This window comes from Haplochromis burtoni, unplaced genomic scaffold (assembly GCF_018398535.1).
Source record: "Haplochromis burtoni strain Fernald_Lab_line unplaced genomic scaffold, NCSU_Asbu1 Contig_262, whole genome shotgun sequence".
NCBI classification, from domain to species: domain Eukaryota; kingdom Metazoa; phylum Chordata; class Actinopteri; order Cichliformes; family Cichlidae; genus Haplochromis; species Haplochromis burtoni.
Genome location: NW_024582623.1, coordinates 98865 through 125097, shown reverse-complemented (window position 1 = coordinate 125097; position 26233 = coordinate 98865). Strand labels below are relative to the sequence as shown.

General features: G+C 42.8%; 2 protein-coding genes across 3 annotated transcripts; one reads left to right on the top strand and one right to left on the bottom strand.

The window, feature by feature from the left end:
- The first annotated feature begins 2544 nt into the window (after positions 1-2544).
- lysmd2 (LysM, putative peptidoglycan-binding, domain containing 2) lies at positions 2545-9484 on the top strand. Its single transcript, XM_005948989.2, has 3 exons — positions 2545-3026; positions 5389-5732; positions 8537-9484. Exons 1-3 carry the CDS (start codon positions 2781-2783, stop codon positions 8586-8588), a joined length of 642 nt encoding a protein of 213 aa, XP_005949051.1. The 5' UTR covers positions 2545-2780; the 3' UTR covers positions 8589-9484.
- A 561-nt stretch (positions 9485-10045) lies between these two features.
- scg3 (secretogranin III) lies at positions 10046-25515 on the bottom strand. Of its 2 annotated transcripts, none has more exons than XM_005948990.3 (12): positions 25076-25515; positions 24049-24101; positions 23870-23912; positions 23474-23671; positions 22190-22332; positions 21673-21822; positions 21378-21591; positions 20890-21006; positions 17780-17863; positions 15111-15221; positions 13073-13162; positions 10046-10939 (listed from the first exon to the last, which is right to left on the bottom strand). In XM_005948990.3, exons 1-12 carry the CDS (start codon positions 25179-25181, stop codon positions 10821-10823), a joined length of 1428 nt encoding a protein of 475 aa, XP_005949052.1. In that variant the 5' UTR covers positions 25182-25515; the 3' UTR covers positions 10046-10820. The 2 variants fall into 2 exon arrangements, with proteins under 2 accessions (XP_005949052.1, XP_005949053.1); XM_005948991.3 differs by having other exon boundaries at positions 23486-23671; positions 25076-25514.
- Between the last annotated feature and the right edge of the window lie 718 nt (positions 25516-26233).

Genomic DNA, 26233 nt, shown 5'->3' with positions numbered 1-26233 from the left:
TGTTCTTGCACTAGAACCACCAAAGGGGTCATTTTGGGTTAATTTGACCCCCTTGGTGGTTGTAGTGTAACTCTGTTAGACTAAATTCTCATATTTCATGACTTTTCCTATGGCCTCATTCATCCAACACTGAATCTTTGGCTGTGTGAGATAAAAATTAATAATAATTATGCCCATTTATCCTTTGAATCACCACGGACGTCTTTTTGACCTGATGGAAATGAATGTAAAAACTACTACTGCAGCACACCATGTTGCCTAGCAACACAATTGTTTACCCACATTTTGACATTAAGCCTGTTATAACATGATATAATACCTGTCTGACCAGTCTGCCAGCCAAGCTCTCACTGTGGTTGTAAAAACACCAGAAATGACTAAAGCTAATTGATACCAACGCTGGTATTGGTACAGGATCGATCCTTTGTTTATATCCTTTAAGTTCAGTATGTAGCGCAATTGACACTGAATTGTGTTACATTTATTATTATTATTACTGAAATGAAAAAAAAATACTTCAAATATTAAAAAGCACTATGAAAAATATCTGAGTGTTTTTGTGCTGTTTGCCAAATTCATTTTATTTATAGCCTATAGCACATTTAAACAACAGAAGCTGAGTGCTATATAGGCATATTTACATTCCATGTCTCCAAAAGCATAGATCAACAGAATAGCAGGGAGTATGGCAATGTTTTATTTCTGTCTACACACAGCCAGCTCCTCTGTTGGCAGACCCGATTATTTCCAAGCCTGGGAAAATCCCTCGAATGCTTTTGTACCGCGTGCTGTCTAGAGATGATGGAAAATATGCTGCTATCATTGATGGTCGGTCATATGACTGTTGACCATGTCCCTCCCACAGAAGCCTCCTCAGATGTCACATGCAGCGGTTGGAAGTCACACAAACCTGCCAAATGTTCCCACCCAGTGTAAAGTATTGTTCCAGTCCTCATTGGTGTTCAGCACATCAGCTTTATTATTGTTTGGATTTTCCATGATTTTTTCCATGATGGTTCACTCTTTCGCCTAAGTTTTAATTAGCTGTAATATTATAGTTCTAGTGTTTTAATATAATTTGGGACATATATGTATAGAAAAAGAAGCTCAGAATAGGTTTGTGAAGGCGCATGATTCACAGTCATGTGCACATCTCAGTCTTAGTGCTGGATGTGTTGACAGGTTTGAGCAATATGACCTGATTAGAGACCAGAACTAAAGACATGTTCTGCTTCATTTAGTTAGTTAGTTTTGTAAGTGCTGTTTCAGTTATAGTCCATTTTGTTTTATTGCTAAAGTGTATTTCTTTTAATTCAAATGTTTTTTCTCTCCACGCCTGTTTTTGAGTTGACTATAATAACATTGCTCCTGATGCAAAACACACACATGAGAAAAGTGAGTTAGTGCAGTCTTTTTTTCTAGTACAGGGCATGACTGATGCCGCCAATCAAAACTCAGTCTGTGCTGATATTTTTTAACTAAAAGCACATCTTTCACCAAAGCCAGTGCTGTATTTTTCCAGTTTTCAGAAAGTGATTTGTAATGTAATGTAATTCGTTTTTCCTCTTTCCTCATGCATTACCTCCAGACAAGTTCCATGAAATTTGCACTAGTAGTTTTCGCACACTCTTGCTGACAAACAGAAGTGCAAACAGCACAAACCCACATAGTTTCAGCAATGGAAAAAATGCACCATCCCCCCAGAAGGCCAAAACCTAGATTCTTATCCTGGGCCTCTACAAGACGAAGCTAAAAGATGAGATAAAAGCACTGCTCTTTGCTTTTGGCCTCATTTTAGTGGTGAAATTGACAAACATGTCTACATTTAATAATAGTAATACCACTACTACGAATAATGGCAAAGACCTAATTTTTAATGGCAAAGACATCACCCCACTGTCTGCCCATTTACCAAGTTAGAAAAAAAACTAAAACAAATGTGGCGGATATCTTCTTGTTAGTACTCAGTTTAAAAACAGATAAGCTCCTTTTTTTCACTATTCACAATAAATTTGCTGGTTTTTACCCTGAAACAATGCAACACTTTAAGTGGATTCACACATATTTTCTGTTGTTTTTTTTTTTAAAAACTATTATAAAGTCCTTTATTTCTTATAGTATAATTTGTAATGTAGAAAAACAAAGAAGAACCCCCCCAACACACACACATGCACACCCAAACAAACAAAAAACAAAAAAAGCCCAAAGGTCTACAGTAATGTTTTAAAAGTCCCACGGAAATTTTAGCCTACTACTAACTTCCTCTTTTTTGCCAGTGGAATTCTCACATAACGTCTGTGGACAGGAAATGAAGGACCACGAAAACATTAGCACTTTCAGGCAAAATAGGACATCTAAATTTTATCTCATTGTATTACAAGATACTTTGGTCAATTAATTTACTCCTATTTGTGAGCTTATTATTTAGAAATATTTCAGTCATTGCTTGTAATTTTCACACCAACAGCGAACAGATAAAGCCCGTGCCCTAAATCGGTTCTGCTTCACTTATTTTGAAAGTGCAGTAACCGGAAATTGTGTTATAGTCTCCCCCTGCACGTTCTGTACGTTCATACGTCAATGTAGCGGATCAATGACAAAAGAGGGCTGTGTGGTAGTGCCCCCTAAACATGCCTGTTTTCCCCGGGGTTGCATGCTCCATATGACCCGGGATGGGACTCTCCCCGCCGCCTAAATCAGCGATTTAGTTCACTGAAGCGCCGGAGCTGGAACGTTAAAACAAACAGAGGCTAACGGGCTGTTTATTTATTCAAGAGAAGATGGCGGAGTTCTCGCCCGTCCTGCCGATGCGGGATGGAGGAGGACGATTTGCCCAGCCCATCTTCCCTCGGTCCAGGTCCGGTTCCGAGTCAGAGAGTGAACTGTCCCAGAGTCTGGCCCGGACCAAGATCCGCTCGTACGGCAGCACAGCCAGCGTCACGGCCTCCCTGGGGGAGAAATACATAGAGCATCGGGTTACAGACAGCGATACTCTGCAAGGGATTGCTCTCAAATACGGTGTCACGGTAAGGTCGCTTCTCGGCCATAGATAGCAGTGTATGCGTTGATGTTTACCTTGACGGAACTAGAGATTGCATTAAACACACCACACTGACAGATAAGAGGAGCAAACACTGAAACGGACACAAGGGAAGGCATTTTCTCTTACTTTCCACTCTCTGATTCTACTAAAAGTCACGCACTAAGAAATCCGAGCCCAGAAAGTTGTCCGTAAACTTTCTGGATTGTGACTGAACACCTGGGGACTATTTCCGTTCACCTTGAGAGAACAGAAGCTCACTTCCATATTTTACTTTCGCTTTTACTCCTAATGTAAACGTCAGGCAGTACTGAGGACCCCCCAAATGCAGCAAAATTATTCCAATTTGAAAGAGGCGTGAAATATTTGCTTCGAGGGTTCAGAGTTTCCACTCTGAGTTCAGATGGGTGAGAGCAAAAGTTTGACGAGCTTGCTGTGAGGATGATCACTTGGTCAAAAATGGGCTCTACCTGAGTGTCGACATCTCCAGTTTCCTCAAAAAGTCCAGTTTGTGAAGTGACTCTGCATGATTCCTATCCAGGGTTAGAATAAGTAATCTGCTTCACATGCAATGCTATATTCTCTTAATAAAAAACAATACGCACACACATGCAGGATATTTACCTGCCGTGAGTTAACCACTTCCTGTTTCTTGTTTATTTTTACCCGAAATGACCTCTGAAACAGCCGAAAAATACCCTGCCAGTCACTTCACTGGTTCCCAAATGTAAAACACAAGTTTTACTTTGTTTGAAGGGCTGCTGACAGAACTGACTGATGTTCAGACTGCTGTGACTTCAGGGAGTGAAAGTGTTCCTCTAATATATTACTAATATATTTAAGTTTAAAGACTGGGCTTTTGTGTAAAATAAATAAATACCATATACACTCATCAGCCACTTCATTTGATACATCAGCTGCTGGTTATAGCAAGTGTGTAATTAGCCACCCGCATGGCAGCAACTCTGTGCATTGCGACATATAGACATGGTCACGATGACTTGCTGAGCATCAGAAAGGGGAAGAAGAATGATAGAAGTTACTTTGAACATTTCATGGTTGCTGGTTCAGGATGGGCAGCTGTGAGTATTTCAGAAACCGCTGATCTACTGGGATTTTCCCACACAACTCTGGGGTTTACAGAGAATGAAGAATAAGAAACAGAGAGCGAGAGTCAATCCTCAGGGAGAAAATGCCTCGTTGCTGCTAGAGATCAGAGGAGAATGGCCTGACGTCTTCGAGCTGATAGGAAGGAAACATTAACTCAAATAACTGCTTGTTACATTCAAGAAGAAGCAGAAGAGCATCCTGAGTGCACGTGTTGAATCTTGAAGCAGATGGCCTACAGAAGCAGAAGAAGACCACATTGGGGTCCACTCCTGTCAACTAAGAACAAGAAACAAAGCCTACAGTTTCCACAGGGTCATCAAAATAGGACGAAAGAAGATTTCAAACAATGGTAAATGGACTGGTTCTTATATAGCGCTTTTTCTACTCTTCTGAGCACTCAAAGCGCTTTGCACAACTTGTGCATTCACCCATTCACACCCATTTGCACAAGTGCATTTTTTCTAAGTGCTTTCTAAGTAACATTCACACACACTCATACTCCGATGGATGCATCGGAGAGCAATTTGGGGTTAATATCTTGCCCAAGGATATTTGGCATGCAGACAAGGGGAAGCCAGGAATCAAACCACCAACCTTCCGATAGGGATCAATTCTGGATAGGGTCAGAATTGATCATAAACAACACAGAAGGTTATGTCCCTCTTGTCTCCAATGGTTGTGGACGGTACATCAGATTGAATGTCACATCTACCCGAGTATTGTCGCTGCTTTATGCAGGATCACAAAGCTCAAGTCATCTCAAATTGGTTTCTTGAGCGTGACAGTGAGTTTCCTGTACTCAAATGGCCTCCGCAGTCACAAGATCTAAATCTAGCGGAGCATCATATTGACGTGGTGGAACAGGGCATTCTCATTATTGACGTACAGCCGATAAATCCACGGCAACTGTATGATGCTACGCTTTAAAGTCAATATGGAGCAAAATCTCTGAGGAATGTTTTCAGTGCCATGAAGAATTAAGTCAGTCCTGAAGGCAAAAGGCGATTCAAACCGGTACCAGCAAGGTATAACTAACCATGTGGTCAGTGATTGTATTTAAAATACTGCTACCAAATATAGATACGCAGATATAAGATGATTTTCTTTTCAGATGAGAGGCAGGGGTGCCATCAAAATAAGTGTGTAAGGAGAATTTCATCAGAATTGATTAAATAGAGTTTTAACATTCCCTTTTCTTTCTTTCTTTCTTTTTTTTTTTTTTTGCTGTCATCTTCCAGATGGAGCAGATCAAGAGAGCCAATAAGCTGTTCAGCAATGACTGCATCTTCCTGAGGAACAGCCTCAACATCCCCGTGGTGTCAGAGAAGCGCTCCATATTTAATGGACTGTCTCTCGAGTCTCCTGATGGGGATGGTGACACGGCTTGCCAGGAGGCAGACGCACCTTGTATTATCACGCAGGACATCGAGGGACCCTCGCCGCCCCCTTCCCCGCCCCGTGAGCACTCCAGACCTCCTCAGCCAGAGGAGCTGTCAGCCAAAGACTTCTTACATAGACTGGACTTGCAAATTAAACAGTCAAAGCAGGCTGCGCGCAGACTGAAAGAAGAAGAAGAAGTGAGGTGAGGTGTTAAACAACAGCCAGCAAACTGCTTCCTCTTTTATGTGTGCTGATAAGTAACCACTTTCGTACTATTTTTGAGAGCACCATTGCTCATATCAGGTTTTTTCCTCTGGGCCGCTGCTTCTCACACTGGTGCTTTCTTCTAAGGATTGCATCCAATCAGACTTTGTTCTGATTGACCTTTGCCTCATGGTCAGATGCAAAAATTAATACTGTGTCTTGGTTTGGTATCAACCAATGACACGACATAAATGCCAAGTCATTTTTTTTCAAGCGTAGTAGACAGGAAACAGCATAATGTTTGCGTGTTTTGACCTCGATTGACCAATGTTTCACCTTCTCACGTGTCCCCACACAGATGTCACTGCAGGGGCTCGCACACTTGCTTTTAATTTTCCAGACAGCTTCCTGCTCTTTTCTCACATGGGCGCAGTCCAGAAAAGTTCAGGGCTGCAGTGAATTTGCGGAAACGGCTTACAGTGCAGCGTCGTCTGAAGTGAACCGCTCTCATCTTCTCTTTGAGCTCAGCGGGAGCTCGTCAGAAATCCCAGTCAGCATGAATAAGCCCTTTTAAAATGTTCTCACAGAGAGAAGATCGAAGCTAGGAGTACAGGTTTTTGCCGTTCTGCAGTACTAGTCAGGTATTTAGTGTGAGATCTGACTTGCCCTCGCACGTCCTACCTCTGCGTGCTGAGGCAGAGAAACCGGTCGCGTCTGCTCAGTAGTGAAGCAGCAGTAAGTGCCTGGCGTACAGCGTTCATAGAGAAACGGGCTTTGTTGGTACTATCACTTTGGAGGACTGAGTCACGCTGTGAGTCATATTGCTCCCGCTATCTAGTATTTAACTTCAATATTTGGTTCACACATTCGCCCAACAAGCAAAAGATCCCCCAGTTCGATCCCTGGAGGAGATATGTGTCCTTTGGGGGGCAGTTGTGTCATGAAGGGCATCCGGTGTAAAAGAAAAAAGCAAAATCTGTCAAATTAAATGTGTGCATCTGCCCGATGTACTGAGCCCCTCGTGAATAAGGGAACAGCTCAAAGTAGATACTACATTTGAGAAAATAACCATTCCTGCGTTCTCTTCCTATAATATATATATATATATATATATCCACCTTTACTGCCTACATACATTACAGTGCAAAATTGTGTCTCTCATTTCATTATTACACACTCTATTCAGCTCATGCATTTCCTATGACTCTATTTTTAAGCACAGATCTGTGCTTTTAACTCTAAATCTGTGGTTTGGTGTTACAAAATGCATCAGCTTTTAATTTCTCTTTCAGAGTTCGCCTGCTGGCTTTGTCAAATCTGTGCTCTGTGTTTAGTCCCGCTTCTGACTTCAGTCACATAAAAGGCTGCCTTATAGTGTGTTTAGGCAAACAAAGGCGCACTCCCTTGTTTATACAGAGTGCTAGGGCAAACACGAGCAGCGTGCCTGCTTGACTTTAATGCCTGGGATGAAATGAACCACAAGCCCCCTTGAGCTAAACCAATGACGGGCCCAGTTCTCCCTTCTGAAGACCTTCTATCATTTGTGCACCCGTGGCTATTATATTACAACAAGTTAGGAATACAGCACAGATTAATCTGTAAAATTATGTTTGCATGTTTCCCTCTGTCCTGTAGTCCCACCTGTCTGCCTTCTCTTGAATATAATGGAAGTAGCTGGCACTCCTTTTAGGAGTCAAAGTTCTTAGAAAAAAAACCCAAAACATTATCCAGTTTCTCAGAAAATAGGGCAAAAATTGTAAGAACTGTTTTTCTTCTACTGTCTGCATGGATTCTAGCTAACATTGTAGCTTCAGTGAGAGGGAAATAAAATTGCTTCTACAGAAACGTCTCACAAAGAGGTCTGTGGTTTGGTGTTGTTTGTAACTGGGTCATGTTTTAGTGAAAGTATTCACCTCTTCAGTGTATTTTCAACTGCAGGTGCTATTCGGTAAGGTTAGTAACATTCAAGAGATTACAGACACCCTCGCTGAAATTTTCAAAACTAGGCAGCTCATGTTAGAACGGTCTCAATAGCTCCAGAGGTTTGAATTAAAAGTACATACATTTGATTGGTGGAATAACCATTACAGAAACATAAACAATGTCAATAAAAACAAATGTTTGTTGTTTTTTTAATTACCGATACTCTTAATGTAGGACAGCTGTGGGATAAAGCTGTCCTAGATGGAGGTGTGATATATCTGTTAAGAACTTTGTGTGTTTATATGTATATTTTCAGGAAATCTGTAATCTAATGGCCGCCACACATTTGAACTACATAACAACATAACTGGAATGTGGTGAACCAGTTAGGTTTCTGTGAGGGTTTATTGAAAGCCAAACTACACTGAGAGTAAGTTATTTGTGGTTTAAAAGATTGATTTTATCCTAAGTCGAAGGAAATCCACCACATCGCATTACCGATCATTTCGCTTTTTACCCTCAAAATTGTGGTATAAAACCTTTTTTGCATCCTCTTTTGATGTTCATCCTCTCATATTTCAGCCTCTAGTTTAATAAACTCTCAGCAGCTTCACTGTTGCTGCAGTAGTCGTAAAAGCGAATGTTAACACTTGTGATGGATCTCAGGACATTGATGTTTTATACTGATCGGCCCACTTTTTCTGAACATGTGAGCTCTGAGCTGTGATTGAGAACGAGGCAGCGACTTGGTCAGCCTCGTCCAATATTCACATCCTTACCTACACTGAAGAGGAGTGAGGCGTAAAAGAGAGTATGTGTCTGTAATCGTATTGAGGTAAAGGCTGTAACATGTTTTTTTACATTTCCTCTTGTTTGCAGGAGCAGCGAGGAGAATTACGCGGCCCCCACGACATCATACCAGGAGATCTAAAGAGCAATCTGTTTACCCAAAGTCTCGGACACGCTTGCCCACGCACACAAACACTACCGCAGCCTCGTTGCTTTTTTCTTTTTACCTTTTCATGTTTACTGAACCGCGTTCAGCAAGTGTCATTTCTGCCTTTTTATTTATTGAAATGCAGTTCTTATGATGTACATTACAAGCCCATTTCCAAGACTGCTGCTGTGCTGTGTGAAATGTAAATATTAACTTAGCCTGTCCTGGTGGTCATAGGTCAAAAGGCAACACACATCCTGGATATGTTGCCACTTTATCACAGGGCAACCGTTCCCACTCCTACCTATAGTTAATTTAGACTCGCCACTACCAGAAGCGAAGACGCTCATATCTATGGAAGCTTGTTTTTGCCAGAGGAAAAAAGTTTTTCAATCCACAAGTCATCATTTCAAAATCATTTCAAAATTTCAAGGTAGGCATCTGAGAAACTGTGCCAGAAACAAGCTTCCTATAGATCTGCCGCCATGCAGGGAGGTCTAAGCAAGACAAGGCCAGACCACTTTTTTGCACATTTTCCAGCAGCGTGGCTCTGGAGAGTCTGGGTGCTAAACACCCACTGAAAGCTCGTGACACATTACAAAAACCAAATCTCCCAACAGACACTCCAGACTGTTCCGTTAAGAAAAGGAGGTGATATAACACGGTAGTGAGAGATGTGCGCCTGACTCAGCATTTTGGCATCCAATTCATAAACGATAATTTATTCTTGTTAAAACAATGTTTTCAAATTCGTCATGCTGTGTTCATGATACGTCTAGATAAATCTGGGGTTTAAATATATGTATGTGTATTTTTTTTAAATTTCCATTTTACATGGCACATCTCCTGGAAGTAGGTTTGAGGGTATTTTTTTTTTTTTTTTGTAGTTTCACCAAGTCGCTCACATCTCATCTGGAGGAGCATCTGAGCACACGTGCCCGTCCACATATGATATGCTTGCAAAGCTGCTGTACAGAACCTACCTGCTGCATATGTTCAGATACACACACACACACACACACACAGGGCGCTAAGCAATGCCAGAAGGATTAGCTTGTTAGACTTGCTAACCGCTTCTGATGTTCTAAATCTCCTCCTAGAATAGGATCGTCGGAAAGTATATTCAGGCCTTCCTCATCAGTGTTTACTCGGTTCGAGCTCACCCCACACGGAGGCGGTGGATGGACTCAAGCCTTTGAACGCAGTTCCATTTGCCCTGTTTGAGAACAAATGGGACCGCTCTTATTATTATTTTGTTTTGTGAGTGTGATTGCATTATTTATGTGTGGAGAACTGTCTGTATCAACTGTTTTATTGTGCTTTTAAGTTCTATTGGGTTTTATTTGGACAGAATAAATGCATATTTAAGCAAATATTAAGATCAAGAGTTTTTTTTTTTTTCGATGTTCCCTTCCAGTGCTGCTTCTTCATCACAGTCGAGCACAGTCGAGTAAAGAAAAGGCAAAGTTTTAATTGCTTTTACAACTTTAGGAAAAAATCACAAATATTTACATTTAAAAATACTTCATCTGTTTTTCCTCTACAGAGATAGAAATGTTGAACTCAAAAGACATGCAGAGAGAACTGATTGAGTCAGACACCGCCCCCTATTGGGCTCTGGAGGGATTACAACAGAACAGGCATACATAGGGCACTGACATACACAACAAATATATTTTTGGTAAAGTAAAAAGCGAGAGTACATTGGGAGCTTACACATACACTGGAGGGGGAAAAATAAATGTAGGCTAACACAGGTTAAATACAATGAGAATAACTTGATATATGCATGTTTTGCTGTAAAATTGTATGGAAAACAGTTATGACAAAACTACGGCATTATACCCAAAACATTCATGTCCCATTGGAGTCAGGTTGGAGTAAAAGCTAGCACTAAAATCTGACAAGTGTGATTTTCCTCTTAGCTCTAGTGATTATTACTCTGATCTTGGCGTGCAAATATAATCAGTTCAGTAGCTGGAAGGAATAATTTAAGGTTTTTTTTTTTTATTGTGTTGACAGTATTATGAATTCCCATTTCTTAATACATATGGGAATCTCCGGGAGTTCCCCTAAGCAGGTAGGTTTGAATACAACATTTATACGTTACCATGCCTTCGGTAATAATAAGTTGTAATCTGGGCTTTTTTGAGCATTATTCATATCAGATTGAGCCCTGGTGTGTGTGGTTTTTAGGCCGGGCTGGTTACAGGATGGACAATAGTGTTACAGACTGCTGTAGATCCTCTTGATGGTGTCTCCTTCGTCTTTGGCGATGATGCCCTTCTCGATGTATGAATCAACCTGCTGGTCCATGAAATCCTTCAGCTTGGACAGGTCATAATCTGGAAAGATGAGGAAAACAGGAGAAGATCGTGAGGTTAAAGGAAAGATCAGACATTCTAGAAGTGCTGTCTTTTTAAGATGGCACACCCAAACAGGGTTCAAGGAGGATTAAGGTCATTTTTGTCTTAGGCCGAAATGCACGAAATGAAATGAGGTCAAAAGATCTCAGAGCGAAACACACTTGCCAGTTAAATAACTGCTAACTAAAAGACTTTGTGACATTGTTTTCCACCATGCTCTAGACAACTAATTGTCATTTGAAACTGCACCATATGGCTGTAGCTATATTTAGAGTTGAACACAGCGTAACTCTGTATTATCCATCATGGTAACAAATGAGTGCAGGCAAACAGCTGCCGCAACACCAGCACCCCTCTCTGCGCTAACAGACTCTGAGTAAAGTGGCTGCAGGAGGCTAGAGGACAGCCAACAAGTCCCACAGTCACTCCCAAGCATCTTCCTAACAACATTTCTAACGGAAGCAAATTATTAAACTGCTCGAAGATACAGTTGATTTGACGGACATGATGTGCGTGAAGGATTAGCAGGATGTAATTAGAGACAGCACTACTTCTCTCAATCTTGGCACTGAGGAGCCAAGAGCCCAAACCAGGATGCGGCCTCTACGTCCATCTGCTCTTCTGGCTAATCTCTGTGGTGCGTAGGCGTAAACACACACAGAGTCTGCTGAGATTGTTGTAATGGGTACTTCTGGCAGAGTGAGCACAATAAATGGCCCATCTTACACTCTCTGTTTCTATGAGGGTGTTTTTTTGTCTAACACTCTGAAAGAAGAGAGGACGAGGAAGACGAGAACTTTAGAGAGCGTTTTAAAGTGGTACAAGCTGTGCTAGATAAATAGGGCCTGGCGGTGTGTCGTTTTAGTTACCGAGTGTCTCGGTATGGGAAAATTGGGTGATTCTCGGGCACATTTTGACCCTCTGTGTGTTCAGCCTGAACTTGTCCTTTCTTACACCAGTATCAGTCTGTCTCCTGTCCAGATCACTGACAGGCAGGCAGGGAGGCCCTCTGTTGTCCCAGACAACTCCTCCACGCACTTGAATGCTAATGAGGTGTCCTATATAGAGCAAGGTCAGAGATGAGCTCCAGACAAAACTTCCCTGCTGCTTTGCTCCTCTCTGCTATTCAGTGCTTTAAGCTCACTGTCAGTCTCTTGCTTTTCTTCTCTTTCCCTTCCGTGTTTAAGATCCACACGAGAATCTGGGTCACACTTTGTTTTTTGTTTTCTTTAATTCCTGTGTTTGTCTGGTTCACTATTGATCAGCTCAGATTAGATCAAGCCTGCCAGCACAACAGATATAAATCTCACTTAGCTGGAACTGTTTACTTTTTTTCTTTTTTCGCTGTTTTTGTCTGGGATTTCCTACTGAGATGATCGCCATTGGGTGGATGGCCTCAATAGTGAGAACTCATTAACATTTCATTCTGCTCTGCTTAATTAAGCACCACTGGGCATCGATTTTACTCTGTGGAGAGCCCAACAGCAGGTTCCTATTGTTAGACGAGTGCACTGTAGTGTGTGAAACGTCCACAGTTTCCACAGATCTGCAGACTTTCTTTATGGAAACCGATTGTTCCGGGAAAGAAATACATTTGAAAATATACAAACATTACACAAAAATCCCGAGACAGATGCTGATGCCTGATATTTTAGTGTTGTGGAGCAGGGTAAGTATCATTAAATATATTTCTTCTTCAAAGATGCCATCAATGATGAGGAACAGGTAGGAGGGAATAAATGAACTGACCTTTGTCTCTGAACAAGCCAGCTGTATCACAGCAATTAGGACAACTCATTTACAGTTATCCATATTCATGAGGTCTGGAGTGGAGCGTCTATGTTAGTATCCCACTCTCTTTGAAAATGCAAATCAAGGCAAACAAAAGAGGCTTCAATTTTTCCTCTTCTTTGCCGCGTCGCCTCAGACCTGTGATCTACAGCTGTTCAGTAAGGAGAGGACAGCTTCTAGTTCTGGCTCATAGTGCTCAACAAAGCCGTTCAGGACTCAGCGTGGAAATGTTTGTGTCTTTTGCACAAAAAGCAGACACACGAGAACGAGGTCTGTATCCAGTTTTTCTCATCTATTGTCGAACGTGAGGACACGTCTCACCATCTTTGCCCTCTTCTTTGTTGTGTTTCTTCAGCCACTCGATGTTCTTCCTGATGGCCTCCAGATAAGTCTCGGATTTGCCAGGCCGATCTGGAGTTAGAGGAAAGGGGAAAATGAAGAGAAAGGCAGGCGACGAACCGGCTCGTTAAGATATTACAAAATGCAAAAAATTTCAGCTCAGGTAAGCTTTGTTTTCACCAAAGAATCAGTCTGTGCTGTCTTTGGCATGTCAATTATTTATAGCTCAAAACTCTTCAAAAGCAAAAAGCGCACTTTGTTTATTTTTACTTTTTTCTTTCAGAAGCCATGGAAACACAGATTTTGACAACACAAGATTTTTCCTTTAATAACTTGGCAGCACAATAAAGCACTGCTGCTGAAATCAGATGCCCACTTTAAAAAAAATGGTAGAAATGGTGCCTGTTTCCCCCCCAAAATCAAAATCCTTTTGACAGTTTACTGGTTCTTACTAAATAAAGCTTCTTCTCTTTCATGCCCACACACACCCTGAACGCCTCCTCTTGCGCTGTATAACTTGGGTTATTCAGATGCACTTCCCCGCAAAATCTACAGCACCGTGTCCCACACCAGTGAGTGTGTTTTCATCTAGTTATCGGAGAAAGTCGCTAAAGAAGTTAGGAAAACAAATCGGGACAGGAAGACCAGAGGAAATCTCAGAATGAAAAAGCTGAACAACCTGGTTGTTGGACCTTTAAGTATCATTTGCTATACTCTGTCATCATAAGACAAGTCAGCCCCTTTTCACACAGGTTTAGGTGTGGGCTTGGTTAGATTACTAACCCCAGTATTGCTAATTTGTTTTGAAGTGATGGTTTTTACTATTCTAAAGACAGGAAGGATAAGCAAACAAATCAAAGGTGTGTGACACAACCATTGTTTTCCTCATTCATCATGAACAAACCAGCAGGAAAACAAGTTTTGGAAATAGTATAAAGCCACACTAGTGACAATGATGGAGTGGTTACTTTTCCTTCTTTTCTAAACTCAACTGGTTGATCTTTGGGTCAATGTGACAAACAGCTGCAGAAACTTCAACATCCATTACTGCACTGCACTGGAAAAGGGTTCTGAAATTAGCATGTCCGCCCAAGTGTGATGTGTTCTTTCAGAGCTTATCAGAGCTGGGCCTGATAAATGGCTATTCCAGAGTCACGTAAGCCGGGACTGAATGACAGTTGTAATCTTTCCCCTTGGAGTCAAAAGCCAGACCTTAGCGAGGGTTGAAAGCAGGCCTCAAGTGTTGGTTTGCATCGAGATAATGATCATGTTTTATACCCTGTAACATTCACCGCTTGCAATCAAAGACATGTATAGTTTCACTTTCTGACACAGAAAGCTCAGTTACAGTTATATATTTCAGCAAACTTGCAATGATTTGATGAATCACACATCAAATTTGGATTTTAACCCAATATGTTCCGTAAATATCATATTATGCAACTCAGCCTTTTAACATGCAGATAAACCAGAGTTTAGTAGGCAGCACTTCATATTTCCTTCATTTCCTGCTGAAATGTCATGGTGGTAATCCTGCTCTGTGATTCATTTGTTTTTCCTCTTTATGCACTCCTGTTTGTGTGTGCGTACATGCGTGGATTAGATTGATGAGTGGGTACAGCACAGCAGACAGGGACACAGAATAATGGCAGCTGTGACAAGCTTTCCTTTGAGTGCTATTGGACTGGCCTAGTTCAGGGACTCGAATACACAGCGCTGTATATTTCAGTGGCAGCTCTGCTGAAAAACAAAATGTCTGAAATTGTAGTCAGCCTAATAGTCAGGTAGGAAAGGATGATTTGCTTCAAAGAGCTAATCTTGTGGGATTTGCAATATTTGTGACTCATGTATTTATTTGAGATGTTTGGCACTAAACAAACCCTAAAAAAATTATGCAAGAAAAGAATTACAGGAGCGTAGCTTATTGCTTTGCAAGGGCAAAACTGTTAGATAGCATCAAATTATTTTAGATTTTTCTTTTTAAATCACAGAAAAAAAGATGATTAGGTAGTGGACTGACTGGTCTCAGCTGATGGCTGCTCTTCCTTGGTCGAATCTTTCAGGTTCTCATATTCCTTCTTCATCTTGGCAGCTTCAGCTTTGGTGTTGTCATCCTCATCCAGGTTTTTCCCTACAGCAAAGAAACAGGACAGGAATCCTTAAAAAAAATCCTGGTCTGTTGCTGACAGCGATGCTTAAAGCTACAGGTGAACAACTTCATTGTTTAGTTAAATTACTTACATTGTATACTTTGTTTAGTCTTTAAAAAAATCTGATTTGATATTGTAAAACATTAATACATTTTAATGGTGGATTGTCCTGCAGGCTGTATGTCTAGATGAGTGATGTTGCTCAATAGCACACAAGAAGTAGCATGTAACCATCTAAATTACTGTTTTCAGGTCCACATTTAGAAAATGTTAAGCATGATGCAGTGTTCTCACTGGTGAGCTTTGGGGTGTTGCTAGGTGGATTTAATCTTCTAGTGTAGACAGTGGGGTGTTTTTAGTGTTAAGCTAAGCTAACTGGCTAATGGCCAGAAGTGCATTCTTGCCTTTAGCCGGTTAGCTTAAGCAGAAGGGCATTCCTGATGGAAAAAAAGTAAAATAACTGAACTGAAACTATTAATGTGTTAATAATATAGGTTAATGATAGTTTCAAGGTGGTTGGTGCCTGCCGTGGTGGTAATCCCCGAACCAAATGGTGGACACCAGAGGTGAAGGGAGCCACCAGGCTGAAGAAGGAGGCCTATCGGGCTTGGTTAGCCTGTGGGACTCCGGAGGCAGCCGACAGGTATCGACAGGCCAAGCGGAATGCGGCTCGGGCAGTGGCTGAAGCAAAAACTCGGGTGTGGGAGGAGTTCGGAGAGGCCATGGAAAAAGACTTTCGGACTGCCTCGAAGAGATTCTGGCAAACCGTCAGGCGTCTCAGGAGGGGAAAGCGGTGCTCTACCTGCGCTGTGTATAGTGCTGGCGGAGCGCTGTTGACGTCGACTGAGAAAATTGTCGGGCGGTGGAAGGAATACTTCGAGGACCTCCTTAATCCCACTGACACGTCTTCCGAGGAGGAAGCAGAGTCTGGGGATGAGGGGTATGACCCGCCAATTTCCGGGGGCGAGGTCACTGAGGCAGTTAAACAACTCCTTGGTGGCAGAGCCCCTGGTGTTGATGAGGTCCGCCCCGAGTTCCTGAAGGCGCTGGACGTTGTAGGGCTGTCTTGGTTGACACGTCTCTGCAATGTTGCGTGGAGATCAGGGGCAGTGCCTGTGGACTGGCAGACCGGGGTGGTGGTCCCCATCTTTAAGAAGGGGGACCGGAGGGTGTGTTCCAACTACAGGGGGATCACACTCCTCAGCCTCCCTGGGAAAGTCTATGCCAGGGTGCTGGAGAGGAGAGTTCGTCCGCTAGTCGAACCTCGGATACAGGAGGAACAATGCGGTTTTCGTCCTGGTCGCGGAACACTGGACCAGCTCTTTATCCTCTCCAGGATACTTGAGGGTGCATGGGAGTTTGCCCAACCAGTCTACATGTGTTTTGTGGACTTGGAGAAGGCATTCGACCGTGTCCCTCGGGGTGTCCTGTGGGAGGTGTTGCGGGAATATGGGGTGTCTGGCCCATTGCTACGGGCCATTCGATCCCTATACAACCGTTGCAAGAGCTTGGTTCGCATTGCCGGCAATAAGTCGGACTCGTTCCCGGTGGGTGATGGGCTCCGCCAGGGCTGCCCTTTGTCTCCGGTTCTGTTCATAATTTTTATGGACAGGATTTCTAGGCGCAGCCAAGTGGCGGAGGGCTTTCGCTTTGGTGGCCTCAGAATCTCATCTCTGATTTTTGCGGATGATGTGGTTCTGTTGGCTTCATCGGGTGAGGGCCTCCAGCTCGCACTGGAACGGTTCGCAGCCGAGTGTGACGCAGCGGGAATGAGGATCAGCACCTCCAAATCTGAGGCCATGGTTCTCAGCCGGAAAAGGGTGGAGTGCCCACTCCGGGTCGGGGATGAGTTCCTGCCCCAAGTGGAGGAGTTCAAGTATCTCGGGGTCTTGTTCGCGAGTGATGGGAGAAGGGAGCCGGAGATCGACAGATGGATTGGGGCTGCGGCTGCAGTAATGCGGACGCTGCACCGGTCAGTCGTGGTGAAGAGGGAGCTGAGTGTAAAAGCGAAGCTCTCAATTTACCGGTCGATCTACGTCCCTACCCTCACCTATGGCCACGAGCTGTGGGTAGTGACCGAAAGAACGAGATCGCGGATACAAGCGGCAGAAATGAGCTTCCTCCGAAGGGTGGCTGGCCTCTCCCTTAGAGATAGGGTGAGAAGTTCGGCCATCCGGGAGGGGCTCAGAGTAGAGCAGCTGCTGCTCCACATCGAAAGGAGCCAGCTGAGGTGGTTCGGGCATCTGGCAAGGATGCCCCCTGGGCGCCTCCTGGGCGAGGTGTTCCAGGCATGTCCCACCAGGAGGAGGCCCCGGGGCAGACCCAGGACACGCTGGAGAGATTATATCTCTCGGCTGGCCTGGGAACGCCTTGGTATTTCCCCGGACAAGCTGGAGGAGGTGGCTGGGGAGAGGGAGGTCTGGACCTCTTTGCTTAGGCTGCTACCCCCGCGACCCGACCTCGGATAAGCGGATGAAGATGGATGGATAGTTTCATTAATGTCTGGCATGTCTGGAGGATAGTCTGTGCAGCTGTTTACCGTTTGGTCCAGTAAACTCAGGTGGCAGGAGAGGTTTGCCCAGCTTGTTCTTGGTCTGCATGGCTATCATAGCGTCCAGGTTCTCTGCAGGTGTATGAAACACAACAAACAATTTAGATTTCATATTAGATTTCATCAGCGTCACGCTGCTGCTCCACAGTGAATGAAAGCCTCTTAAGTGCTTGAGTGACCCGCACTGTTCCTGTGTGACTCAGAGCCTGATTATCATTTAAATCGAGTGTCATCTAATTACTGAAAAGAAGTCTCAGGAGTACAACAAAGGGATAAACATAATCTTGTGTTTTCCACTATTACTTCCACTGATTTATTTATGCATGCAGTATGAGAAGAGCCCTCACAGAAATCATTTATGTACAAAGCAGTTAACAGTGAGCTAAATCTATTTATTCTCTTTTAATCACTCATAAAGACAAAAAAAAAATGGCTGCATTTATTTGGGGGGGATAGACCAGGTATGCATATATGGTCATGATGGTCTCACTTAGGTGTTAGAAAACATGGAATGAGACAACCAGGTAATGCAGCTTAATGAGACATCCAGTCCTATCTGGATTAACAAAGGGGTGAACCTCATGTTCAAAAATAAAGGAAGCAGATGTTCTCAGATGTACCTCACAGTCCCCTCATTTAGCATTTAAAAGATTTATTTACGCATTTAATCCCTACAGTGCATTTATGAGCAGGTAGAAGGACTCTTAAGTGTTTTTTTTATGTATTCTGTGAAGATTATTTTCTATGAAGACACAGCTGATATAATTACAAGTCTGCAGATATGGTTCCCTCATAGCGTAATTAAGTTCCCCACAGAGTTGTATTATTTTGGTTAATAAATGTTTACTCAAACTCCCAAAGTGCACCTCACTGTCTGAAAGAGGTCATATATACTGGAATAAAATAAAATAAAATTATGGATTGGTAGAGTTTGGTGAATAAAATATGACCACATATGGGAGCGGAGGAGCAAAAGAGTTTTTGATGGTGGATATTAGGACAGAAGGACGATAAAGATGTAAGACAAACAGAAAGGTTCAGTTTGTTTGCTGTCACCGAACATCGTAGAGCTTTGCAATTTCCTCTTTCATCTTTGCTCGCTCCGGCCTCCTTCCTCCATTTTTCTTTTTTATTATTCAACCATCTCACTCTGCTCTGCACTTTCTGTGTATTCACTCCACCTCCTCCCACCTGTGCCACAGTGGAAGCCCATTATTTTACTCTCTCCTCTGTGCTCGCACGCACACGCACACAACATTTCTTACTCGCCCACTCTCTCCCCCACGTCTTACTTTCTAGCTCAAGTCCCGCATCATCCGCTGGCAGATTGACAGCTGTGTGTATTCACTCGTGTACCTGTGTGACTCACTGGAGCGCCACAGGCAGATGGGCATGGGGGGGAGGGGGGCATTTACGTATTGTTTTTCCATTATCTTATTGCAACCTATGCTATAAAGCCAGAGGGGTTGCCTAGGAAACTCACATCCGCTCTCGTGGTATATGGCTGTTTGCTTTTGTAAGTGACATCAGCAGTGGTCATTTCCTCTGTGTAAGAAACAACACTGGCCAGCTGCTGTCAGGGGTCACTCAAAGGAGAATTGATTCATCTTTTTATAACCGACATACGGCAGGTTAGCCCTCCCAGACCCAAGGATCTAAGGACTGTGTTTTAAATATCTTTAAGCTTTGAGAGAACAAGTAACAAAAAGACATATGTTAGAATTCTAGAAGCTTGAAGAATAGAACCTGATGTTAAAGTCGAACTCGGTCCTAAGTATGCATGAAAGAAGATTTTATTTCCGTTGTCTCTTTCTATGACTGAATGTCAAACAGAGTTGACAGCTGTCCCTTAAACGTGCCTGACTTTTCCACTGGCCAGTGATGTGATGGACGTCCATTAAAAAAAAGAAAGCAAGCAGTCTGATTTTACAGGGTGCCCTTGACACTAATCTGTCTCTGCAGGCTTTACGCTCCACTGCGTCGGCTGATAGCGAACATTAGCTTGACTGAACGCAAACAGAGCACAGGGGGAAAGCTCAGGTAACTCGGAGACAGAGAAATGTGCGCATGTACGTCCAGCTGGTTAATGCAGCGGATGGGTGGAAACCTACACCTTTTATCCGCATGTTAGCTACACATGTAAGCAAAACAAGTTCAAACATTGGTGGTCAGTAATCTAGATTTGGCAGCTTTATCGATGATTTCAAGTGACTGCAACAAAAAAAGGCTTCAAAAAACTAAAATCCACTCAATAGCTTTTGAAGATCTTCATCAAAATTATGGTCAAAATTAGAAATCAACTCTTATCCAACAGTTTTAACAGACACAAAAAATTGTATTATGATTTTAAGGCAAACAGATCAACAGTTATTAGGTAAAACATGTTAGTTTCCATGACCTGTTAATGCCAAATGCCCAGTTTGTTTCTGCTGTTTGTTTGTGTGCTGATAAAATAACGCAGTAACTCTTTAGTGAAACTCTTTCCAGTAAAAACTGGGAAAAATGATTTAAAAAAAAAGGAATAGAAATGGAAACCATATGGTTCTTTAAACAAAGCTCAAGTTAATGAATTGTTTTTAAAAGTCGACCTGATAGCTGTGATCCAGAGGTGCCACTGCAGAGATGCAAACATGAGCTTGCAATCAGCGTGACAAATGTTAAAACTGCATTAGAGCTCTGATTGAATCCAACAGAAGGAAAACAGAGAAGAAAGAAGAAAAAGTAAAACATCACTGTGTCTGTGCTGCGCTGCTGATCTGATCAAATAATGATGTTGTCCAAGCTCACATTAGAAGCCCCATGGGACTTTTTATAGCACTCAACATGCCAACCACATTAAGACCTTGAATTGCAGCTGGAAAAAGCCAATAAATTGACTTTGTGCTACTTTGTCATTACCATTACCAAGATGAAAAATGATCTGTCAAGATCAACATTACTGGATTATGACGATGTCCTGCATGTACATAATATTATTTACCACAAATAGAGCAGGATCTTCAAGGACTTCTGCCATCTATTATACAATCCTTTGCCTCCCATTAAATCGCTGAGAATCTCCAACCGTTACACAACATTAGCATTACGTTATGTCTTACCCAGATAGGACACTCCGTCCTCTGGCGTGATGGTGCCGTACTTCACCATCATTTTGACAAAGTCAATCAGAGTCTTCATGATCGTGATCAGCGTCTCTCTTTCCTGGGTGTCTTGTTCTGCAACAGCAGAGCAGAAGACAAATCGCAAACCGGTGTCTAATAATGGTAACTGCCTACCGTGGCCTTTATGTGACCACATGTTGTTTGACTCTAGGGGTTATAATGATTGGATTATAAATAATTAGTTTTGTGTGTGTGTGTGTGTGTGTGTGTATTTGATCTGCACTTCCTAGATCTGTAAAGGGAAAAATGGTGAACAAAACAAGCTGCACCTCGATCTCTGAAAACAACATCACCAAGATTAACAATCTAACCCTGTTCTCGATCTGAAGAACTGCTATCTTGGGGTGGAATTGAGTGTAACAAAGATATTTTTGGGTGTGGTCTAACGCATCACAGAGACTTTGTGGACATATTTGTTTTTGTACCTGAGTTGAGACTTTTAAGCAGACGGTAGAAGTTTGGGAAGTACTGCAGGTCCTGGAGCCCATCTTCAGGGCTCACCTCATTACCGTCGTCAGCATCCCTGTCCCAGACGTTGTCCCCATCTTCTTCCGCATCTCTGTCCACCTCGTCTTCAATCTCATCATCCTCCTCATCCTCATCCTCCTCGTAGCGCCTCCTGGGTGGCTCCCATGTGTCCTGAAAGGGTGTTGTTTTTTGTTATTGTTGTCATCCTTATTCTTATTATCATTACATTCACCATTTTTTTGGAGGTTTTACCGCATTTGTGTCAGAATCCTCATCATCCTGAGCACCTCTAGCTTCTTGGTCAACGTCCTCAATCTCGTTGTTTTTGGCGTTTTTGGTGATGAGATCCTGGAGAGCCTCTGCCACCTTGTACTCCAGAGTATCTGCCTGATTTTCGGTGATCTATAAGACAGCAAAGTGAAAGAGGCAGGCTGAGAATGATTGTGTGCGGTAAGAAATGGACTGTAAGATGGATACTGGTGGACTGGTGATAAAACTCCATATATCACGTATTGATCACTATCACTGAGCTCTCCGTCTCAGGGAGGACTGAAAAAGTTTTTATTGACTGGCAAAAAGCAAACAAACAAACAAAAAAAAGCAATTCACAGCCAAAATGGTGCAAACACAGAACAATTCACACGTCTCTAAATCTTAACCCATGAGGAAGCAGCGAGCGCACAGAGAGGGAGAGAGAGAGAGGGCTCCCGCTGAGAAAATGCCATGCGGCGTGCTGTGCTGAACTGAATGATGGAAGCTTACAACTTACCAGCCCCAGTTTGAGCAGTTTGGAGACGATCCTGTCGAACACTCCCCTGTCGTCTTCCTCGTAGATCTTATTCGCAATCTTCTGAACAATGGCATCAGCCGTCAGCGGGGTGCCGTCGATTTGGCGGAAGCTTTCTGGGTCGTCTGAAAGGAGAGGACACTCGTGTTATCGTTTGGTAGCTTTCTCGAGACACTTTTTTAGCTGCTTTAATGTGTGCACTACATCGACTAAAGATCCTTTTCTTTCTTCACTTCTTCACTTCTTTACTTTGATTCAACTTTTCTGTTTTTCTTTTTTCATTTTCACAATAAAATGTCAAACCTGGACCTGGAAACAAGTCTCTCTTTTATTAGATTTGCTAGTAAAAAGTTGTTTTCCCTCTCCTCACATTCACCATATCTCTGCCTCTATTACTGAGCACGAAATGTGCAATTTTTACAGCTTGTTCTCTTACATAACATCCTCTGCTGCTTCTCAAAGTCCAAAGACAATAAAAATAAGCATCGACAGGATGCTTGTGCCTGCACTGGCCTGACTGAATCATCGCTGATGCATTTAGCCTTCAAACACCAGGAACCTATTTTTGCTTCACGCTGCAAAATGAGAAATGAAATCTAGACCACACTTGCCAAATATAGCCACTTTTCATTGTTGGACTTTATGCACAAATCAATAAAGGACGGCGCTCAGTGGTTTGTGTCAGAGTCACCTCACCTCAGAGACAGCTCATATGCTGATGATAAAATTACATGCAGCCAAACGTGTGCACATCTGATAAAGTCCAGTGAGACAAAAAAAAAACAAAAAAAACCCCCCAAATATAAATGTTGAGAAATGTGTTTTGGCTAAATTTACAAATATTAAAAGAGCAATGACAGCAACTGGGGATGAATGCATTTTACATCACGTCTTAAGTCAAAGCCAGAGCAGTGACAGGCATTATTTACATGGGACAGAGATGAGATACTGCACTAATATTCAACCATGCCAGGCTATGTGTTCACACAGCTTCCTGTGAAGAAATTAAAGAAGAAGCCAGCACTGTAGCTGAACATCAGCGTTCACAAACGCAGTCAGGGAGAGGATAATCATGCATTCACATATTCTCTCTCTGACTCTTGTCTCTGCTCATCCCCATCACACACTCATGTGTTTATCCTGCCTGCTCTTCCTTAAAACGCCTGCCCGGTGTCCTGCCAGCGAAAGGACAGAAGCACGCAGCGTGAAGCCTGCCTGTAGCAAAGGGGCCAAAGTTACAGTGCATGAAATCATGACAGCGTGTACCCTGGTACTTGCCGTAGTCCATCCCGTTCTTGGTGGAGTCATAGTCCTCAGCGAGACGTCGGCTCTTGGTGGAATCTGACTCGTCAGGAATGTACTGATCGTCCTTCTTATTGGCAGGCACCTCGGTGGTCTCCTTTGATTTCGGGCCTTGAGCCAGCGACTTGAGCATGGTGAAGTCATCGTGGTTCTGCTCTGACTCTGTTGGGCAGAGGAAACAGAAAAGGGGGGTAAAGAAAAGTGAGCGCTAAAGATGAACTCATCTTACATTACTGTGGCTGCAGCAGTTTTTCTTCTCAGTACGGATGAATTCTGTTTTACTGGAAGTGCTGCAACATGATTCCACTCGGCAGGCGGAAATAAAGTCATTAATTGATTGGCAATAAGGTTTCCCCTTACCAGCTGACTGTACTGCAGCCTTCACGCTGTCCGCCTCTGCGATCTGAGGAAATTCAAAAAATAATTTCCACTCAGGATATAAGCTCTGATTAATAATGTTTGCCGGGTTAATACCCCAGTTATTTGCCAAGTGGCCATAAAGCTCATTTGTCCGGATATTGGAGGAGAAAGGAGCTTACCTGCTCTTGCAGAGGTCTTTCTTCTGTCAGCTGTCTATTGTACACAGTTTTATCTGTGCCAGGAAAAAAATGCATGCAGTTACTAAACAGCTGGATTGTCCAGACTTTATTACTGACAGAGCCAGATTTGAAATGTTAATATAAAATCAATGCTGTGAAATACTTGTACAGGAGGCTCAAATGAACAGTATAGAAAATAGATATATTTAATATTATAGTGATGCTCATCCTATTCTTAAATTATAATCCCACATAGATTTTGTTATACTCCCTTTGTCCTATATTACAAATAAGCAGCCTGGCTGTCGATGAGGCTCATCTCAGAGCCAAAAAACTGTAACAAGAGAAAAAAAGGTGAAAAACAAAGGATAGGTCACTGTGTTACCAAAGGTTTCCTGACCTTTTAAAGGTCTCCCCAGAACAGTGAAAAGTCACCCAGTACAGGGGTCAACACGAAAAAAATTAAAAAATAAAATACAAACCAATAGATAACTAACAACTGTACAACCAGTAAGATAGTTAAACATGTCTCATTTAAAAAAAACTAACTTTATTGAATAAATGCGTAGCCTTCATGCGTCCCTGCTCTCCTAACTCGCCACCGCACAAGCACAGCTTAATCGGATTATCAAACAAAAGATTAAAATGCAGCGAAAATAGACCACAAGCGGCCTCGAGCCAGGCGCCTTTAGAAACACCACCGGTCAGGCACTGCCGAGCTGGACCTTAACTTTAGGGAGTCCGCTTTTTGTTTATTTATATACTCATTATTGTGCTGTTATGATTTATGAATCAACAGATTTAAAACTAAATTTAACCTGGAGCTCTAAAACGTATAAAACCCACAGAAATATCAACTTAGTAGGATTTTTTTTGGATTTTTTTTTTTAACATTTCAACAACCATGTGCTTAAATAAAGACTTCCATTGTGGACTACTTTGTGGCATTTTATAAAATCCCCTAAGCAATCACTGCTCCACCAGCCCGCAGACTGAGAAGAGAATTCCACGATTGGTTTCAACTCACCGTCCGCTGAGGCTGGTGTAGGTGTGGGGAAGGCAGATGTCTGGCTCACTACATTCAGGGCAAGAAGCTGGAAAAGGACGAAAAGGCCAACGTGTTTTGACGCCATGGTGATAATAACTTGTCTATTTTTCCTCGGTGTCCCTGCTGTCCGGTTTCCTCCTCCCCAACAAAAGTGCTGAATGTGTGGACAGCTCCGCTGCGCTTCGGCCGGCCGATGGTGCTGAAACTGCCGCCCTGAGGAACCCGCTTCTGCCTGACGTACCGGGCGGGGTCGGGGCTGGTCAAGTCTCTCCACTGGAGCTGTTGACGAGCCGAAGTGCTGAAAACAGGTCACGGTCTCTGTAATTATAACCAGATAAGCAGGGAGGCTCTCCAAGCCCCGTGTGAGCTACAGCATCACCTGCTACGGCAGTAAAAGAGCCCACTACAACAAGACCTGCCCCCTTCTGCCTTTACTTAGGAGGAGGAGGGGGAGAGAGAGGGAGGGAGGAAGAGGAGTTAAACACTGTAAAAAGTGTTGATGTGCACGTGAAGTCCACCTACATATCTTAGAAGTTCTCCATTAATAATGCGTGGAAGCAAGGGCGATAGTTTCACACACACTGCTGCAAAACGTGAGAACAAGTTAAGATTCTGCTGTGTGGATATTTGATGCGTTTATGATCATCAACCACTTTTAGTGGGGAAAAAATCATCTAAAACACGCGAGACTGCGCTGAAAGTAAAGAATATTTATGTAGGATCAGATAATTAATTGATAACACATAAAACTGAAGAGAAGACGAAGCAAAGCCGTAAAGCTGAGTATGATTTTTTTGCAGCACATGAGCAGTGGGGGGTGACCCCGCCCACTCCGTGCGTCATCCACAACCTGCGTCATGGTTGTAGATCTTCTTGTCAATAGCAACCGCTATTAAAACAGCATTTGAGCACATAAACAAAGGGTGCACACGCACATCAGGCTCGTTTTATGACCGCTGTCCTTTGGCCGCTAATTAGATTTAGGCTTGTTTCATGAAGGAACCAGCAGGTGGTTTGAAGTGGTATAACAAAATGAAATACTTGGATTTTAAAGTTCTTGCGAAAAAAAAATGAGTGCAGGAGATAAACTTCATTTGTTTTGCACTTAATAGTTCAAATGGTTCATCCAAAAAATCA

Excerpts from the sequence above, each read along its gene's own strand:
- lysmd2 (XM_005948989.2), top strand. The coding sequence starts at position 2,781 with ATGGCGGAGTTCTCGCCCGTCCTGCCGATGCGGGATGGAGGAGGACGA. Across the intron at positions 3,027-5,388 it reads CTCTCAAATACGGTGTCACG|ATGGAGCAGATCAAGAGAGC; the intron begins GTAAGGTCGCTT and ends GTCATCTTCCAG. Across the intron at positions 5,733-8,536 it reads AAAGAAGAAGAAGAAGTGAG|GAGCAGCGAGGAGAATTACG; the intron begins GTGAGGTGTTAA and ends TCTTGTTTGCAG.
- scg3 (XM_005948990.3), bottom strand. The coding sequence starts at position 25,181 with ATGGCGTCAAAACACGTTGGCCTTTTCGTCCTTTTCCAGCTTCTTGCC. Across the intron at positions 24,102-25,075 it reads TACACCAGCCTCAGCGGACG|ATAAAACTGTGTACAATAGA; the intron begins GTGAGTTGAAAC and ends TTCCTGGCACAG. Across the intron at positions 21,007-21,377 it reads GCTTAAAAGTCTCAACTCAG|AACAAGACACCCAGGAAAGA; the intron begins GTACAAAAACAA and ends CTGCTGTTGCAG.